The sequence below is a fragment of the Pithys albifrons genome, chromosome 7 (assembly GCF_047495875.1).
Source record: "Pithys albifrons albifrons isolate INPA30051 chromosome 7, PitAlb_v1, whole genome shotgun sequence".
Lineage (NCBI taxonomy): Eukaryota > Metazoa > Chordata > Aves > Passeriformes > Thamnophilidae > Pithys > Pithys albifrons.
The window spans coordinates 18,490,049-18,510,810 of NC_092464.1; the positions used below are offsets into that span (position 1 = coordinate 18,490,049).

At 40.3% G+C, this 20,762-nt stretch overlaps 1 protein-coding gene across 13 annotated transcripts in view; it reads right to left on the reverse strand.

The window, feature by feature from the left end:
• Positions 1 to 20,762, reverse strand: part of KIAA1217 (KIAA1217 ortholog) — a 351,226-nt gene that overhangs the window by 164,772 nt on the left and 165,692 nt on the right. For 10 of the 13 annotated variants that reach the window (XM_071560130.1, XM_071560131.1, XM_071560137.1 and 7 more), the window contains one exon: positions 3,108 to 3,394. In XM_071560130.1, the coding sequence (XP_071416231.1) occupies positions 3,108 to 3,394 (287 nt within the window). Of the gene's footprint in view, positions 1 to 3,107; positions 3,395 to 8,343; positions 8,487 to 20,762 lie in introns of those variants that run through there. The other 3 variants (XM_071560133.1, XM_071560129.1, XM_071560143.1) reach the window with 2 other exon arrangements.

Here is a 20,762-nt window from a genome sequence, read left to right on the forward strand (position 1 = left end):
AGCAGTATCCCAAGCCCCTTGCACAAATAAAGATGGCCTTTGTCTCTCTGAGTTTTCCTTGCCAGAATAGGGTATCACAAACAGGGCAAAAAACCTTCAGGGTGGAGGAGGGATGATGTGTGCACAGCTGCGAGGTTTCAGGTCATCACATTAACTAACCATCAGTAATGGCCACCGGCATTTTACCTGGCCATGATTAGTACTTTTGATTTGTGGCAGATTATCAAAAGTAGAAATGGATCCTCAGGAGGCACATCCAGGGATGGATTTATCTGAATAAATGAAGCCTGGAGTAAACCATTAATACATACTGGAAGATGCAGACAACATTCAGAGCTGACCCTGCTGGTGGAGGTGATACAGTATGATTTGGCAGCATCAAGTATTTTTTCCCTGATGCTTATTTTCTGCAAACCAGGGGTCAGTTTGCCATACTCATGTACTGATGTGTAAAATGGACAAGAGAAGAAGGTCCATATAAAAAAAAAAGATCATTACCAATCTTGATTTTCTGTTGGTTGTGGATCTGAGAGTTTAAAGCAACCGGGAAGAGAAATTATATGAAATACAAGGGACTACGTCCTGACTGTAAATATTGGGGTGTTTTAAGTTTCAGCTGCACCATTTGACAGAGAGATTAGAAAACAGTGTTAATTACATTCGCTACTATCCTTGATAGGTTTCCTACAGTGGGGAAACTCCCACCAGGGACAATGTTGCCACGTTCCAGATATTGGAACACCTGGAGAAGTAAGAAGGGAGAAAAGTAACCTGGAAAATAAATTGTGATATTTTAGTTCATGTCTTCCCATATTTCTTGCAGATTTTGTTTGCGATACATATATATATATAACATACACATACCTACTACATGTCTGTGTAGTTTAAATTCTATACCATTGCTAAACACATCCATATATAAGGGCAGAATAAAGGAAGTAAGGATGCTAAACACATATGCACCCTCTAACACAAAATTGTATTATGGTCTTACTCATGGAGCAGCTAAGAAAGCAGGCATTACACTTACACACTCATATAAAGACACACATAACTATGTACACATATGCATACAACCATGTGTATCTCTAAACAGAGTTATATATAGATACAAACACATACACAAAATACACAGACACATGGGTGTGACTGCACAGAAACAATTGGTAAGACAATTCCCCTCTGAACTGTAATGGCACAATCATTATAGTCTTACTGCATCTGATGAGTTACTTGATACCTCCCATGTCAACTGGGCAAATTTCTCACAATCAACTTGTATGACTTATTTCTGCATGTTTTAATGCACTTTCTGTTCAGTTTACCATTTTTTAAGTAATGCTGAATATATGGAGTCTTCAGCCTTTCCCACTTCCAAGAAAGATATTTGGATGCCATAACAGTAATTTTAAAGTTATTCTGTTTTAAAATTCTAAAAAAACCTGATTACATACAACACATACAATACATATATTTAATCATCAAAAAATAGAAGCAGGGGAATGAATTTTAGCCTCATTAAATTAGCAAGAATGACAGATTTTAAACAAGTATCAGGAACAGTTTCAGCATTCCTTCTGTAATTTATTGCCTTCAGAAAAGGCTCAAATTACAAAATGTGTAGGGTGTAATGCTGTAGGCTGTTCAAACTGGGTTTGCAGTGTCTGCAACACTGGAACTAAATATTTACATGACTCTAAAAGATCTAATCTCTGGATTTCACCCCCCTCCACCCCCTTTATTTAATTTGTATGCTATCTTTATCCACCACCCAGCACATTCCACACAGTCACTAAAGTTCATGGAAGAGATAAGTGGGAAGAAAAAAAAAATCAAGACTTTCAAAGGAAAGGAGTAAAGATGTTTAAAAATAAGGAATGGATCATGCTTGTTAGAGCTAAGGTCTCACAGCAATTTTAGCTGGATACATATGGATTCTACCAGTCAGGTTCTGAGGCCATGATAGCACCTGGGATCTCTAGAGACTGTCAAAGAGAAGTTCTAGTGGGGAGTTACCAAATTACAATCTTTCCAAACCTGTAACAGTAGTCTGATCTCCAAAAGTTCTCAACTATGGAAGGCTTCAAAGAGACTGGGAATTCAGTAAGAACTCCTGTAACAGAGTACAGTATTTTTCCACCTTGTTTTTATTCCCTATTTGCAATTAACTTGCTATTAGTGCTGAAATACCTATACACCACCAAGCTTTTACAAAAGGTTTTATGTCAATCATTTGTTAAAACTGAGAATAACAAGCACAAGTTTTTTTAGACCAAACTCTAAATTCTGATGGTTGACTGCAAAAAACTTAATTATGGAATAGATGGTAGATTTTCTCTAAAGCTAAAGAAATTAAACTCTATTATTGCACCTAAAATCAGAGAAGAGAGGCTGTGAAGAGATCCTTGCATGGCATTCCCTGAATTCAGAAGGTCAGCATGTCAGCAGCCTCCACCTGCTCTGAGAAATACATCAGCATGTCACATCTCCTCAGACCCTGCATTTACCTTCTGCTGCTGAAAAGCAACTGCAGGCAGGCGAGCAGCAAACCACCTTAAGGTATTGCTGCTGGCAGACCAACGTGGCTGCGAAAGCTGCTTGGAGGAGGCAGACAGTTATGGGTAAGTCTGTTCTGTTTGTTTTATAAAACTCGAAAATAGAAAAGAAAGCAAATGAAAGGGTAACAGAGCCGGCTAAAGCGTACAGACACACTGCAGATATTTTCTTTTCTCCTGGGCAGTGGTACCAATACTGAAGAGTGTAACAGAAGTTAACAGCTGTTCCATATTTTCTCTTCAGCTGTGAAAAGTAGATGGGAGACCCATGTAGTATGATCAAGAGTCTCACCTTCACCCCTTTCTCTCTGTATACTCTAAAAAAATGAAAAGCTCTTCAGAAATTTCAGTTTCAACAAACAATTCCAAGGTAATATCGAATAGCTTCATTTTTAATACTGCTTCTTTCAAGGGAGCAACTGAATCACAGGCCACATAAAAAAACCCCAATCTTTGTTACATTCTCATCTTTTGTAATGAGGTAACACTCAATTCTGTAGGAGTTATAAGAACTGTTAAACAAAAAGCCAGATATAAATTTGACTTCCTTACCTGATCTCTCAGTCTCTCCTGGTGTCCCATTATTGCTGTGGCATGGTGGGGATATTTCTGTTTCAGATGCTCAAGAAAAGCCTCTCTCTTCCTGTCCATTTCTGAGGTTTGCATTCCCAGTATTTCTTTAGAACTTCGAGGGCCACCTACTGTATGTCTTCGAGGGATGTTGCGGGTGGACTTTGAAGTAGAAGAATTGTGACTGTTCGGGGTCGAAAGGAGCTCTTTAGATCGGAGACATTCTGCATCATCTAGTGATGTCACATGCAAACTGGTTTTTGCCTGGTCTGAAAAAAAACAAAAACCAAACCCAAAGAGTACGTTATAAGAACTCAATCCCAACAGTCACTTTAGTAAGGGAAAGGAAAAAAGATTGATATAAAAGCTAGGTCCTTTTAAAAGTCTGGTAGTGTGCAATGGCATGTTCTGCATCATTAGGCATATACACATCATAAGAAGTGGCCCAGAAATAATCCCTTATATAAGTTATGCACATACTTATATACTTCTAACACACAATTGCAGTATTGCCTCACAGAAAAGTGAGCATCATTAAAGCAGATGTTCCTTTTGTATCATCTTTACCTATGTGACTTGAAAAGTTGATCTGGCAGGGCCCTTATTCCCTGACCTTTAAGATCTACAGGATGTTTTCCACAGGAAGAGACAGGTTTCTTCAATAGGCTCCAGTACACTTAATGGCCCCATAACTAGTATCCTTAAGGATACCAACTGATAAAATTCCTTTGACAAAACAGATTTGTAATCCTTAATCTTTTTTCAGTCTGTTTTCAACATGTTCTGAAACATCTGTGAAATAATAAGAGGGTTTTGGAGTCTCTTTTCCTGATTTCTGAATGTGGTCTGGTTTCAAATTTCATGGATCTCCCCTGAATTTTATACGTCTCAGGATAGCAGACTGGAAAATTCTACATCACTTTTTCAATAAACCATTTCTTAAGAAACAGAATAAAGGCAAGTTATGCATGATATAAAAAACCCAAACCTCAGATAAATTTTACTACTTTAAAATCTACTTTAAAACCAAAGACTATGATGACATTTGTAAAGAGACAGGCGGACACTGAGGGTATGTAAGTGCTGGCTTATCTTCAGGTAACTCTGTAACATGAACCCTCTAGTGCTCAAAAACGTGTAGTCTGGAGTCTTGTTACCTAATACCTTTGAAAAAATCCCTCACTCCTTTGTTAGGAAAAAAAAAAACAACAAAAACCCGAAGCATTGAAAAGGCCTCTCCAAGTCTGATGAGACCTTCCCCATCTTGACCAGGCAGTCTCAGACCTCCCGGTGTTAACCCTTTCCAGCACCTCCCCAGGAGCAGGGAGCTCCTTCCTCTAGCTGTTTTGAATAAATCTTTATTCCTCTGTGTATGACACTTTTCTCCTCAGAGCCCTTTATCCTCCCAGTGACTGTCTCCCCCACGTGCAGCCATTATATGGCACTTGCTGTTTGGAAACAGGCACCTACTTGCTTCTTTTTATGGTTCAGTCAGTCATTCTGACACTGCCTACCCTTGCCTCAGGATTTTATGCTGAGGATTTCTCAGCTTTTGGTGTGTGCTGTCAGTTGCCTGCCACGTCCCATGGAACATCAAGCCCTGGTAATAAAGCAAATCCTCTATCAGTGGAGCCACTGCCAGTGTGATGTACCAACAATTCATACAGGGAACCAGTTCTCTTGGATTTCCACACAGAACTTGAACCTGGAAGATCTTTAAAGACTTTATATGCTTCCGTAAACTGCCTATACTGTTTTATGACTCCAAAATTTTCAACAAAACCCTTTTGTTTGCATTCACGAAAACTTATCTTGAAAGCAGATCCAGACATAGGGGACCAGATGAAAACAGATCGGGACACAACCCTGGGAACAAGTTTAGTTCACAGGGAAGTCTTACTCTCACCCACACTCAAAATGTCATCTGGGATCTCTGCAGCACCTCCCAAGACCTTCGTAGTAGCTGGTTAAAGTTTCAGAGCAGCAGCCTCACATGCACATACACAAATACATTCACGTGCACTCAACTTTTTCAAGCACAACTCAAGTAAGAAACGTCCATCCTCTCTGATGATTGAAAATTCGGAGCACCAATCACCAGGCACACACAGCTTGTGTGAGCAAAATGGCAAACAGTAGAGTTCTGCTTGCAAGAATTAAGTGTGGCTACTCCAGATACGCTCAGTCAAACAGTTTCTAAAAGCTGCACAGTCATTTCAATGGATTTTACATGGGACAAAAAAGAGGTGGGCTGGGGCTAGATGGAATGTACCCTCTAATTTGTTGCACTGAGAGCCCAGAGGTTATATCCCTGAGGCTTTTGGAACAAAAGCAGCAGACATAAATAAGGGATTTTCTTGGAGCTGGAGGGAGTCAGTGTGAGTGTGGGTGACTGAGTGCAGAAATTTGGTATAAAACCCTCAAAGTACAGTCACAGCAGTGGTTTCAATCACTGAATTCATGGCAGGCACTTCCTCAAGAAGGCAGGTAAACCTATGCTAACAAGCAAAACTCAAAACTCATGAATGTGTATTTTGGGTTCTAAATTTCTCTCATTCAAAGTCGTTCCCTACTCTGTACTTCAGACATTTCAACAATTTAAGAAAGAGCTAAGTATGGGGAACACAAAGAGAGGTATCAAGTAAAGTGTAAACCACTATTTGTTATTGGGTGAAACCTTGAGGAGGAGTCAAAAATAACATAATTTCCTTATACCATATTAGAAAGATCAACAAGTTATTTTTCCATATATTTGGAAATATATAAATACCAGTGAAAAGAAAGGAATGCAAACTATGAAAATTAATTGCTCATCTTGCCAGAGAGCTGACTTGAGCACCCATCAGGATCCTTATCCTTTGGCATCACAGCACACAGCAGCACATGACTTTCTTTGCAAACCTAAATCTGTTGTGTTTGAATATGAGTCTTTTCCCTACTAATAGCTGAAAAAAAGTTTTTGGCCACTTCCCACATAGGGGTAAGTGACTTAAATGGCAAGGATGAACACTAGATCAGTGAAAACCCCTTGTGCATCTTGAGGCACATCAGCTCTACAGATGTTGTGTGGGCCAGAGTACTACAGGGAGGAAAACCTGAGAGAGTTTTTCTGGATTCTGGAGTTGCTCAATAACATTGTGAGTAACCCTTTCATATCTTTCGAGTGAAGATAATAGGCCTAGCAAATCAACCTCCACAGATAACTGTGAAATGTGTGAAGGATCATGTGACAGTTCTCAGATTAGGGCTAAGAGTAGAAAAAGTATAAATTATGCAAGTGCCTTCCTTGGAAAAGGAGCAAAGAGAAGCCAATGGAAAAGGCGAAAGTGTAGATAAGCTTGTCTCTCTCTCTTCCTCCCTCATATTCAGAAGCTAAAAGCTGAAGGTCTTTCTGTTCAATAAAGTAGGAAGTCTAGAGGGGAACTAAGAGCAAGATTTGCTGATTGACGGGGAGGACTTTGGTTATCCAAAGGCTTGAGCAACTCTTACACTTGAGTTGCTTCTCTAATCTGAAAACAAAGTTCAAGATTTCTTAACATCACCAACATCACCTACTACTACAGTGAATATAAGTACAGAAAAGGCCTAGGTTTGCAGCATAGAAGCAGTATGCCTAGGATTAGGAGGAAAATTATCATGAAGGATTAATGGCTCTGAGCTAGGAAAAAAAAAGGGAGAGAGAGAAAGAAAAAAGTCTGTCAACATGTTCTGGTATGTAATTCTTCAAAGTCGCACCCTCCATGAAGTCTACAAAGGTCAGGAAAGTCACTTTGCTTCATTACTTTAAATGCTGTGAAGATTTTAACAGTCTTGTTTTGCAACCCAAGTGACATGAGAGAAGAACATTTTGAGAATAATGTCAGAAAGGAACAAGTGCAGACCTGACCCATACTATACTGTGAAACTGAGCCTTGAAGCAAGTCCATTCAATACTAAAATTTTAAAAAAGAATACAGATTTAGCAGTGTGAGTCAAACCCATCTCCATTACATTTATGCTAATAGTAAATGTGAGACTATTTGGAATTTTTCTAATTTACTTCACTGTCTTCACAATCAGCACCCTTTCCAAGGAACTTTCAAATGTAAATTTTGGATATGGGCCAAAACTACAACAATTGGTTATGAGCTTTCAGCACTCAACATTTTTGGGAATCATAGGATCAGACTGGTCAGACCTCTGTTCCCCTAGCTCCGCATGTATCTCAGGCAGTTTCATACTACCCCCACAGAAGAAATGTGTTACTGAGGGCTTTTTTTTTCCTATTCAAACACATTCTTTAAGTGACAATTTCCGTCCCACTAAACATAAGCATACACAGACACAGGTGACTTGTAGTGCTCAGTATTTTAACTTAAAAAATTATTCAAAAGAGCATCAATCAATTAATGAACCCTCAATTAAAAAAAAAAAGAGTATTTTTTCCTCCTAGTTGTCAACGCACTACTTGTTGGTATCACACACTTGTAAACTTGTGTGATTGTTTTCAAACCACATGCACTATTTGTTTCACATAAGCACAGTAACACAACTTTTCCTACAGTGCCTATGAAGAATACAGGTGCCTCACAAATACTGTAATACATTAGATTAGGTGTTTGTCATGCTACCTAAGTGTTATGTTCCACGTGGAATAGCCCACGTAGAATTCGGCAGGAAATAGTTTTCATTCACTTTATATGAAATAGTGCAGCAGTGAATGTGGAACGCACCACAGCGGACACGCCGTGGAAACCCCGCTTAGACATTCTTGGCTTGGCTCCAAAACAAACTCCAGTGGTTTCACTCAAAGTAAACTAAGCCCGTCACAATCTGCCGTGGATCTCTCCCTTTTAAAGACACCCCCAGGTAAAGATGAGCTCAAACCGATTCTTATGAGGGAAGAGTATTCCTGTGCCACAGGTGAGGCTGGCAGAGCATTTAAAGCGAAGAGGAGATGCTTTCCCCTCCTCGCGGGAGCAGCACCCTCCGCACGGCAGGGTCCGCATCCGTGAGTCACACAGCGTGCGCCCGGCTCCAGCGGGCAGACAGAAACCTCTCCAGAGAGAAAGTTAAACTCACAAAGTCGGAGTACTAGGGAAATCTGCAGAGCTATTAGCACAAGAAAGACATGCTATTTTTTTTTTTGCCATGCATTCTGCCTCCAGCTATAAAAAGCAGCAACGAGGGGCATGCTTAAGCGTAACTCCATCTTTGCCTTACATCGCCCCTTACTTACCCCTCGTCTGCCTGCTGTCTGTTGGGCAAGCCAGGCAGAGCTCAAGTTTCTGGCTTTCATTTTCCTCCATTGTCCCTGCCTACCGCACAAGCTCCCCTCTCCAACTTGGAGCCGCAGCGCCCGGACTGTCAGCGCCGGGCTCGGGGAGGAGAAAGGAAGCGCTGCCTCCGCCGGTGCGGAGCCTCCCCGAGGGGGCGGCGGCGGCCGGGGGCGCCCCCGAGCCCGGGGCCCCAACAGGTGACGGCTCGGTCGCCCCGCAGCCCCCAGAAGTCCCGCAGCCCCGAGCAGTCCAGCAGCCCCGAGCGGCCCCACAGCCCCACCAGTCCCGCAGCCGCCCCGCAGCCGCCCCTATCCGGCCCGCGCCCCGCGGCAGCCGGGCAGGAGTGTGAAAGGCAACATTTCAAACGCGATTACAGGCCTGAGCCTCTGCTGGAATCCGAACCCGCAGCCTTTTAAATCTCTGTCATGGGACAAAAGCCTTTCCACACGGTATTTTTTTTAAGCTCGTAACCACCAAGCCCACAAACATTCCTGATAAATGCTCCTCTGTCTTTTTCAGCGTCCAGTGTAAAAGTAATTCATTATATAAGCGCTTTGAGATTTTGTTTTCTGTTGGATTCTTTGAGGCCGCTCAGAGAATGAATTGGGGGAAAATCAAGATACAGGAATTCAACTTTAGCAAAGCCAATAAAAATGAATGGTAGCAATATGTAAGCAGGGACTTTGGTTAAGAGGGATTTCGAAGCCTCGGTAGCAAAACATACAGAAACATGTAACTAATTCTCTTTTGGCAGTTCAGAGGCCAGACGCCTGGATGAGACTCAATAGATCTACCAGGCTGTAAGGCAAAAAATAGTGTGGCTGAGAGGGACAAGATCAAATCCCACAGATTCCAGCAGATGCCACATGTGTTGATTTAGTGGAGAATATCAGACTGATTTAGTCTATCAAAATCATAACACTGAGTCAGAGATGGTGGAACAAACTGTGCATTGAGTTACAGCATCAAGTCCAGAAAGTTTATCCACAGACAACTTCTGAATTAGGCTGAGAACAAAGCATAACTGAGATATTAATAAAAATACACAATTTCTCATTTAAATCAGCCTCATACTCCAACACCAGGTAACAGTATCTTGGATGTCTTTGCAAACAGACCTAGCATAATATAGTCTTTCAAGCTTTCTTCAACTCTGACTTCAATATAACATGAGCCAAATTGCTTGCAATGACCTCTCAACTACCCAGTCCAGACAGGCTAGGAAAATTCTCCTATGTTTCCTTCTACATCTCTATCTGGCAGAAATGTCATCCTGTCCACTTAGATTATTGAATGAAAAAATGTTTGTGCACATATAAATTCAGTACAAAAGCTCAAGGAGGATCACTCTCCTCATGTCCCTATCCTCTCCCTTCCAGACAGAAAAATATTTGAATTACAATGAACAATTGCTCATTAGATTAGACACATATATTCTCTAGCACTTAAGAAATATTTATTTTCCTTTTTAACAATTAATTCTGTATGGGCTTGGAACCTGGCAAAAGTCCCAGAAATCTGGCATGGAAAACACAGAAGAGATGAAAATACAACTTAAACATTAGCAATGCTATTTAAAGTCTGCAATACAGTGCTCCCAACAGAATACTCCTATAGTTGCCCTGCAATTATATAGAAAACAGCGTGATACACATTGTATTTAGAGTAATGTTTTTACTGGCCTTGGGTTACTCCTGCTCATTCTGATTGTGAGCTATATTAGGAGGAGAAGGGATGGCCAGCCATCCCAGGAATGTGCCTTTAACACTGAGGTTTTCCAGAGCCTGGACAAGTGTGATGAGGCTCTTGCAATTTACATTCACAGCCATGTGGAAGGATGAGAGGGCTCTGACAGGAATAGAGAACACTGAACACCACCAAGTTCAAGAAATGTAAAATAACTCAGAAACCCCTGATGGAGAAAGAAAGCCAGTGTGGTTGCCTGGAGTAGCAACATAAAAGCTGTACCAAGACATAACCTGTATACAGGGCTCAGAAACCGAGAGTTCAGAAACTAAGGGCATTTAAAAAGACCTTATCCTGAAATAACACAAAGGAAACCACAAAACATACTTGCCTAAAATGCCTGAAAGGAAGGAGCTTTTTCAGCTTTGTACAAAACCAGAGTTAGCTCCAGAGGTCAGTAGCATTTGTACCAAGAACATTAATAAGATCAGAGTCAATATACTCTGGCCCCTTAGAAGGTTTTACCTCCATCCATGATGAGGAAAAATACCTAGAAAATTAGTCTAAGACTAAAAGAGTAACAACAACAACAATAATAATCTGTCTACTTTTAGCCAGCACTTTTAATTTTCCACAGCCAAGAGCACACACCAGAGGTGGCCTCTCGGCTCACCCACTGACATGTCCTAGTGAGCAGCCAGCTACCCCTTGGATCAAACTGGTCTGACACTACTGCTTTTATGGCCAAAGAAAGATGCTCCCACTGCTGAGACTAACAGTAAATGGTATTGATAGTGCTGCTAAAGGGCCTGAGCAACATGGACTCCCAAAATGCAGAGATGATGTAAGAGAGATTGCTTTTTTGGTTGTGGATGTGTGACTTGGAGACTGGGTGTTACCTTATAAGAACTTGTGCAGGTGCAGAAGAGTTTCTCAAACAGGATGAAAGAGCATTAGCAAAGGGAGAGACTTAACATGGCACACTTCAGTATCATTAAAATCAAACAAAACAAAAGAGCCCACCCATAAAACACAATCACCATCCAGGAAACATAATTACCTCTCCTGTTGCTCAGGATAGGGAACAGTTGGGACAGCAAGGTCTTAAAACATGTCTTAACTTAAAGGGAAAAGTCCCTGATCTCAAACTGGATTTAATTTGTCTCTGTAACAATGGTATTCGTTAAGATGTTACTAAAGTCTATTTAAAACAATTAGTGAAACTGCTTTAGCAGTGAAGACTGCCAGAACCATTATACTGTTAGGCTCAAATAAAGAGCTCCCCAATACAGTCACTGGAATGAATCACTAAGGACAAGTTAAATAAACTTGATTAACCAGTTCACAGCACACAATCAGCATTTGTTTATCTGTGGGATCAACAACAACAGTGGTTCCTTTTAATTACTGTGCTTAGATCTGGAACCATCAATATCAAAACAATGCATAGAGAATAATTGCCAACAGGTTATGATGTTTTAATTGTGTTTAAAATTAGTGTCCCAGAGCAACTTCAACACTTCTGGGTTTAGCATGTGCGTAACAGGAACAATTAACAAATACTGGCTGCACTCAATTAGTCAAACTTATAATATACAACAATGACTCCATGGCTCTGGCAATTATTCACAACTAAAATCTGGGAAGTTAATTATTAATAGTTAAAGCATAAGAAATGTCCTGTAATTAAAGACTTGTTTCAATGTCCATGTGAAAACATGGAGTCACCACGAAAAATATCATGAATTCTCTCTGTGGCAACCAGCCTGACACTGTTTAACCCACTATACTCCAGAAATATATATTAGTCCTGAAGTGGCAATGCAGAAACCTGGGAGGGATTATGAGCAGGTCACACTGCAGCACACTCCAAGCCTTATATGGCCACAGATGGCTTGGGGCTACCCTGGAGAAGGCATCAAGAGGATACTCCAGTGAATCAGAAAACCTACTCTCTCCACTCCAGGGGGTTGTGGGTGGCCATTCATACCAATCAGACAGATCTGAAAGGGAGAATGTATCTTTAACGCCAGAAAAGCAGCATGGAGCATGGTAAAGCTCTGGTTTCCACCTCAGGAAATAGCAGTTTGAGGGCTGCAGTTCATTTGAGAACACCTCTATTCTCACTCATCCTCAGCTTCTTCACTCCAAGCTTGGTATGGTCTCTCAATACCTAGAACTAAAATAGACTCACTTCTAAAAGAAAAGCCCTACATTCAGATAGTACACCATCAAAGATGATAATAGGCACTAGCTTGTACAAGAAAAATGAAAAAAAAATTCTGAAGTCTCTCCATATGAACCTCTGTAAGCAGAGCCTGGAGGCAAAAAGGCTTACACTATTTTAAAATTTATTGTCAACTAACTTGGTATTGTACAAGAAATTTCAGATTTTTAAGATGTGGATGGGGACTTTATGATCATTTGGTCTCATCTGCTTAGTAATTTCATTGAGGTGGGTCTAATAGTGGTTAAAATTTTCAGTGCTTAAAGGAAAACATCTGAACTTGACTTTAAAATTTATGATGACAAGCAATCTAATACAACCTCTGGAATTATTTATCATGAAATTACCTTTCCTGTTAAAAATCTGTGGAGAGTTTCAATATTTATGCTATGTCCATTCCAGTTCAGTTATACTTACGAGGAAAATCAGCCCGAGGAATGAAATGGTAACACTCCAACTTATGCAAAAGAGAAAATTGAGTATGAGCTTCTATACACACTCCACAACAGAATTTTATTGTGTCTTATCAGTCCTACTGGTTTCAGCTCTTCAGAGAAGTTCAGAAACTAACAGTGGTGCCAAGAACCAGCCTTAGCCACTAAAACAACTCTACAAAAGAGTGACTAAGAAGTTGAACACGAAATATTCAGGTAGAAGATATATTCAGCCTTTGAATTCCATTTCAAAGACAGCTCTGGGAACAGCTACTGTCACCTTTCACTTGGCACCGCCAAGCTTTCAGTTGCCCATTTCCAAGTAACAGAGCAACCTTCATTTGCTTCAAAAGACATTTTGTTCAAGCTCACAACTTTAACATCTGGGCACCTACATCATGTTAAATTTTCTGGTTTTCAAGTTTTATTCTTGTTTCCTTCCCCCACCTTCAATTTTTAAAATATATTAAAAGGCCTGAAATCAGTAAACATTTGTGCATGCCCTAAACTGGACTGAGAGAAAGGACTGTGGTCATCACAAAGAAGTACTAACATTCAAGTGTAAAGAAAAACAATAAGAACAAAAAGGTGATTCTACTCTTTCATCAATAACTTTGTCTCCCTCTCTAATTTGGGACAATCCCAACAAACCTAATGCAGATACACTTTAACATGACTTCCCTTTCCGCTGCCCAAGGGAAGATGGAACAAAGCTAAATGGGCATAATTACAGGATGCAAGTTTCTGACTCCTGTAATGCAACACCTTATTTCAGACTTTCTACCCCCTGTTGCCATCCCACTAACATTAGTACCAAGCTAACATTAATATTAGTACATTGCCACCAGCACAGCCAGCTTTGAACTGAAGACCCTGAAATGCCTCAGCCCCTCACATGTCTTCTAGCCTAGCCAGCCCTTCACACATCACACTTCCCATACAGAAAGGTAAGAGATAAGCCTGCAAACACAGAAGTAGAAAATACAAACATATTTTCATAAGGTACCAGACAACTTACTCTGTGAAAGCAAAACATGAAATTTCGATCCTAGGGTTTAATTGAATAAAAAGCAGTATGTGGGTAGGAAAGAAAAATGAAGGGAATTATTTCTGAGGGAGGTGGAAGAAAGGGAGGTGGGAAGGTCACTTTTAAGTACATATGCTCGCATTCAAATTCTATTTCTCCCCAGTGTAAAGCACTTTGGTTTTGATAAGTTCCCTTTGGATGAATTGTCTCAAACAGAACTCTGGTGAGAGTTTGGATTCGAATTGATCCAACTCTTTGGCAATGCCAGAAGAACAGACTTACTGCCTGAAACACTATTGCTGGTTTCACGGATGTCTGCAGGATCTGGTTGTACATTTATGAGGTGACATGCTTTAGTGATCAAAAGTATCAAGATTGTTCTCCATAAAGTACAAAAATACTTTGAAATAATAATGAGAGATCCTTTATTTCAGCTCTTACCAAGTACACATTGAGTTTATAAGACTGTCCGATGACTGCTTGAATTAATAGAAAATGCAAAGTGTACTTGGATGGAGCCTGGGTTCAGAAATAAAATAGTAGTTCAAGTTATGTTGTGATTATGTATCAACAGGCTTTTCTTATAAATATTCTAGCACAAAAAATTGTTTCAATAAAAATATTAGTAAATCATGAATAAAAATTAACACAACGGCACCAGTGTTGCCAATACATAGCACTCACACAATTCATGATGGTGGTCTTTCTTAAAAAGTAACTTTTTTGGGAACATTATTAATTTTATTAATCTCTGGACTGTACCAAATCACGTACTTGACTTTTCTCCACAATGTCACTGGCAAGAACTAGATTTTTTTCTGAGACTCAGACTGAAACCATGTGAGAAACTGATGCCATTGTGACTTTATAAGTTGGACATTTTAAATTGCTCTTACTACAGTTTCTCCCTGTCTCCTGCCACAAAGGCAGTACTGTACAACACATGACAATTTGAATGTCTGAACAGAGATAAAACCCAGTCAAATAAATTCCTACAGCTTTGTTTCCATGCAGATCTGATTCCTAACACAGCAGGAATGATCACTGGTTTTGCATGTAAAGCTTTTCTTTCTACCCGTTGTAGGGCACCAGCCCCTGAAGGCAGATGTAAGAGTAGAAGGCTGGTGTATACCTTTCAACCTGTAAGTGTATCAATGACCTCTCCAACAGTATGTACATCTCCTACCTTCAAAGTGCCTGTCTGACCTCCCCAGACCATGCTGATGCTATCATTAAGACAGCTGATTAGTAAGAAAGCAATCAAAGCTGACAATGCTGTTCTTTTTCAGGCCTGCCCAGTCTGTTCTGCTGGGATGCACACTTATTAATTCTCTCTTCAGTGTTTAGGATTTCATAGCTTTAGGGCAACAGGGACCATTTGATTATCTTGTATGACTTCTCATCGATCACAAGCCATTAAATTTGATCTGGGGTCCTCACACAAAGGCAAAACACTTAAATGAGATGAAGAAGACATTACTGATCTCAGGAGACCAATGCTGCATACACACTAGCATTTGTTTCAAACTCCACCACACATGCAATGAGGTCTGCCCAGATGATCAGCATAAGAAAGTGTAGGACATCAAGCTTCCAACAGAGGGAGATTAACCCTGAGCAAAGTTCTTTCCTCTGACTTTAATTTTCCAGATCAGACATCCACCTTAAAAAAAGCCAAAACCATCCTGACCAACGCTGTGATGCACAGTCAGTCACTGTCTCCAGCACAGTCAATCTCATGCAGGGAAAAAAACCTTAAAGTAAAAACACCTCAAAACATACCTGTCCTGATGTACATGGAAGGCAAGAAATCCTCCTGAACAATGCACATTACAAGGTGAAAGGTGTAAGCATGACAGTTGATTATAATAGCTGCCTGTAAAACAGCAGCCAGTTCTACAAGCGTGTTACTTGAGGGTATTTCTGCATGCAGGACCATGGACGTGCTGCTGCAGCTGCTGACTCAGGCATACCACGTCCAGCAGCAGCAAGACTGCCACAATCCTCCACCCTGTAACAACCACCCTGTAAATACAGGCTTCCTGAGCTCAGATGGCTTGCAAATACACCTGTTCGCATTTCACAGACTGTTACAGTTAACTGAATAATGTTTAATTACTCTCGGTGAGAAGAAATAGTATCCTATTTCTTCAGAGTAAAGATGACTTCAGTTTCCAAGGATGGGATTTATTCCCCCTTTTTTCTGCCAGACCCACCCGTGCTGTAGGACATGTACTTGGCGAGAAAGCCACCTCACAGCCTCCTTCTCAATCACTCACATCTGCTGAGCTCTTGAAGACTTGCATTATCTCCCATTCTCTGTTTTCATCTTGGAAAACAAGCCCTTGCCTCTTTTCACTTTCTTTCTGGTATTCTCATCTTCTCCTTGCAATACAGCTAGCAGAATGGTCAGAGCCCACTCTCCTGAACTTCATATACTAACAGTAATAAAGGGGTAAGTGACCTAAATTTACCTCTGAAAACACTGGTGCAGCTGGATGCTGCACGACAGCACAGAGTCCCCGGGGAAAGGCAACAGGCTGTGGCACTCTCCCCAGCCAGGACAGGAAGCCTGTGGCCACAGCAACCTCCTCCCGAGAAGGGAGAGAATGGTTCGGGTTTTGCAAGGGTAAAATGTCAAAACACCAAGTGAGGTGTAGCGTCATGACTCTGGCATCATATCCTATTCCTCCTACAAGTGGAAGTCTGCTCCTGTGCAAGAAGATAAAATGGGAGAAAAAGTAACAATGCTCTGTCTCATCAGGCTCCAAGAAGTGCACAGAACTGCCTGGGGTGAAGACAAGAATAAGCAATGTCAACATAGGAAGGTGTCACACAAGGTTTAAGCTTATTCAGAGGTAGAGCCTCTGTCTCTCTCATTAATAAATACATAACCCAAGACAATTTAATTCCAACTCTTTTGCATTTCTTACAAAAAACTTTTCAAAAAATGGGATGACTCACAGGTGATTTATTTATTTGATTTTCATACTATTGCTTTAATATTTCATAATTAACATAACAGTGATGAATTCCGACTTTTTGTTCCCTGTCTGTTGCTTTTTTGCTCTAGAATTGCCATTAAAAAATGGTAGTTCAGGAACTGCAGCTGGAACAGTATTTAAATCCTTTCACCAGCTGGAGGAAATTCTGGGCAAAGTTCGAGAAGGAAAGAAGTATCAAAATCTCTTTGAGACAAGATACAAAATTACTTACAGGACCCTATTTCAGTTTTATATGCTCCTATAAATCCTCTCTCACAACAGAGGGTAATGCAGGATGCCCTTGGAAGAGGATGAAGAGGTAAGCAAAGGATGCAGCCCATCAGTAGTATTCATTTAATGCTTTTAGTCTGCTTTTTTGCACCAAGTCTTCTTAAGTTAGAAGTGCCTAAACCCAGCCAGAAAACACAGGCTGAATACCACAGTTAGGGGAGTAAAATGCTGCAGGCGCAGGCAGTAATTATCAATCACTTTCTTTTCCCAGCCATCAAAGAAGGTAATTTGTTTGTTTTCCCCACCCTGCAAGGAAAAGACTGGGTGGTTTTCTGATTTTAGGAGTCTGAAAAATATTCCTCTTGAGGACAAGGCCATCCCAGGCCTCCTGGGCAGCATGAGGTCCTCAACATGGTCTTACACTGTACTTGACTTTAGTCACAGACATTAAGACTGTGGCGATGTTTTGCAAATCATCACTAAATACCTTTTCTTCATAGCTCCATGTAAATCTCAGGAGTGTTTCCAAGACATGAATAAAGACTTGGTTGTTGAAAGGTAGCATGTTTCCAGTTCCTCAGCTGCCTTCATCAGCATGGGTCTGCCATGCCACTGGGATTCTTTATTAGGTTAAAGACTTAATTCCCCTCCATATATTGCATATCTTGCAGTAGTTGTCACCAGTTGCACAAATACACAACTTTATTGATACATGATAATCAACTGTGAATTCTGAGGTTATTACTTTATTGAGAGAGTGACATCTCAGTTAAACATTAACATAAAACTCAGTCCCTTGCAGAAAACTAAACAATCCTTCTATTTATTTTAAAACATCTAGTAGATTGCTACACATTCAGACTTCAAAAAGTGAATTAAAATATTTTGTTCCCGCATCTCCTTCTTAAGTAATGTACATCTGATAATACCTAAGCTCAAAGCCATGCCATTTAAAGTCTAAGGTGTTTGCATACTAAAAAAACCTGTCATGGAGTGTTCAATGTCACAATTCAGATTCCCTCTGCAGTAAAATGAAGCTAGGAGAAAATGGGGCAGGAGCCAGGCTGAAAAGCTTTCTGAACGCTGCAGCTGCAGCCAACAGCTGAAATTCAAAATCAGACATTATTTTCTCTCCTCATCTTGTGGGCTCTGCCACAGTTTCAATAAACCACAAATTTAGCCACAGAGGCACTATCACTTGTGATTTTATTTTGCTGATGGAGCTAAAATAAGAACCATAAACACTTCCTCCCAGCTTCAGAAAGAAGTGTATGTCACTCCCCAGTAGGGCTCTTGACAGGTTCCATGTGGACAATTTGTTGGGCAAGTAGCAACCCCCAGTATGGTACTGTGAAATTAATAATTTAATGTTGCAGAGAGAACCTGAAACACAAGATCATACGAGTCAAGGAAAGCAGAAGCAAGAATTGCATTTCCATTTCCCAACCCAGTGAGAGAACAGACACGTGATTCCCTGGATTTCCTCAGGGCATGTAGCAACATCCCTTGGTAAAGAAACAAAGAGAGATCTTCCCACCGATAAAGAAACTAAATAAAGATAGGAAAAACCCTGTAGGAAAAAAGCAAATTTTTCTGGAGATGGAGATTACCAATGGCATCACAGAGAGTGGACTGGTCCAGACAGCTCTCAATATTAGTGAGCTGGAAAAGAGGGTTTAAGTGAGGTGGCAGAGCTTGCTGAGTAGATTCTAATAGTCAGTGAAGAGAAGGGCTGATTAAAAAGAAGAGAATTCACAAGATTCACCAACTAGGAAGTAAATTGACAGATGAAATCACATGTAGATAAATGTAAAGTGATGCACACTGGTGTTGAACAGACTATTGTTGCTCAAGAAGAGTTTGAGGTTACAAGCATTTTTTGAAATTTTCAGATTGGTGCTCATTAGTGATTAAAAAAATGAAATTATGTTAGAAAATGATAGGAAAAGAATAGTGAACAGGACAGACAATATCATTATGCTACTGCATAAATCCACAATCTACCCACATTTTGAATATTGCATGCAATTTTAATTTAGTTCAGGTCAAAGAAGCTACAGAAGAAGTAGAAATGTTAGGAAGAAGGCAGTATGGTTGATCAAAGTTATGGATCAGTTTCTGTACAAGGAACAACTAAATTATGTAGGACTCTCCATTATGAAAACAGATGACTCAAACATCTGTTAGAGGTGTATAAACATGAGTGACAGAGAGAAGCTGAATAGAGAGAGACTGTTCATTGTCTCTCTCAATACATACTGTAGGGTCATCAAATGAAAGAAGCAGGCTAATGATTCAAAAATACATAGATGTGAACATTAATTTCACAGAGCATTATGGAAGTGTTGGTAAACTGGGGAACTTCTTTCTGTAGAACATTGCAATTCTTGAGTTAAAAAAATTTTAAAAAAAGTTAATGGAAAAAAATTCCATTGGGCACTGTTAAAAAAAGGAAATAATCATTGGTTTCCTTCAAGTTCTCTCTTAAGCACATATTTCTGGGAGCTGGGAGGATATACTAGAAATACGACTTCATATTCTCCTTGATCCTGTATTCTTCCCTAGGTAACCAAGACCATTCAAGACAAGTTGTTTGGCTGGCTACCACTGATCTTACAGTTGACAAGGCACAAGAAGCTGTAATGCTGACAGTAACCCTTTGTCATATGTGCTAAACATGAAAACATAGAACATTTACATTGCCACAGAAAAAGAAGAACCCCAAACCTAATCAAAACATTCTGCTGTGTGGTGAGAATCTCCTCCTGAAACAAGGATATGGAAGCAAATAAATGGCATACAATCTGTTAAGTCATATCTCATCTGTTGTAAAAATGGTCTTAAACATTAGTGTACACAGGGAAGTTAGTGCAGTGGAAGCCAGAGAATGAATTTGCAGTGTTTCAGCTATTCCACAGAGGTGGCTGACAATACAGGCTAAATCTTATATGAGCATCCAAAGCTCTGGATACCATCAAGCATCAGAACACAATTAAACCTTTTGAACAAGGGATCTGTATGGCTTTGGGGGGGCTGAGATCATATTTTCTCCTGCATTAGTTCTCCACTAGTGAGAGGCCACTCTGGAGGAATTCAGGTGCTACAACTCAGACTGAAGAACAGTATGGCACCAAGCCTCCCTTGCCCTTCCCCATCTCTCTGGGATATGGGACCCAAGGTACAGGCAGGCAAGGCTGTGCAGATCAGTGCACAGTACTCCACCATGCAGTACTGGGATCTAGCAGCAATTGTATAATTGGTAATTTGCTCATTTAGAAGCGTGAGATCTGAATATCTGCCCACACTACAGCACACAACCTCACCATGAAGGCATCACATCGTAGCTCTTTGGAAATTTGCTTTTACTATTTCTTTTCCTTATTGAGATGTCTAACCATCCCACTGCTTGCTGACTCCAAGAAAACAGGAGGGTTTTTTTTGTTAGTCAGGAGATTTTTCAAGGGCAAAGAATAATAACACCTTTTATTAAGCAGCTATTCACAGTAAGAAACCTTTACTAGCAAAATCTCAAGGAATGTTATGACTCGCTGACTTGAAAGAGGCCTATCCAGAATCTCATTAGATTTTCAAGTACTTTAGAAAGCAGTTCTTACTGAATTATCAAGCACACAGGAAAGCAATGGCAGTTTCATACCTGAGATTATGTACTTCTGTGTTAACTGGAGAAATACATGAGCGTAGTGAAGAGTGTCTTGCACATGGAGCTAATGCTGTAACAGGGAGCTGCTGGGATATGTTGCAGCAGACTTTTCGTAAACATTTTATTTGC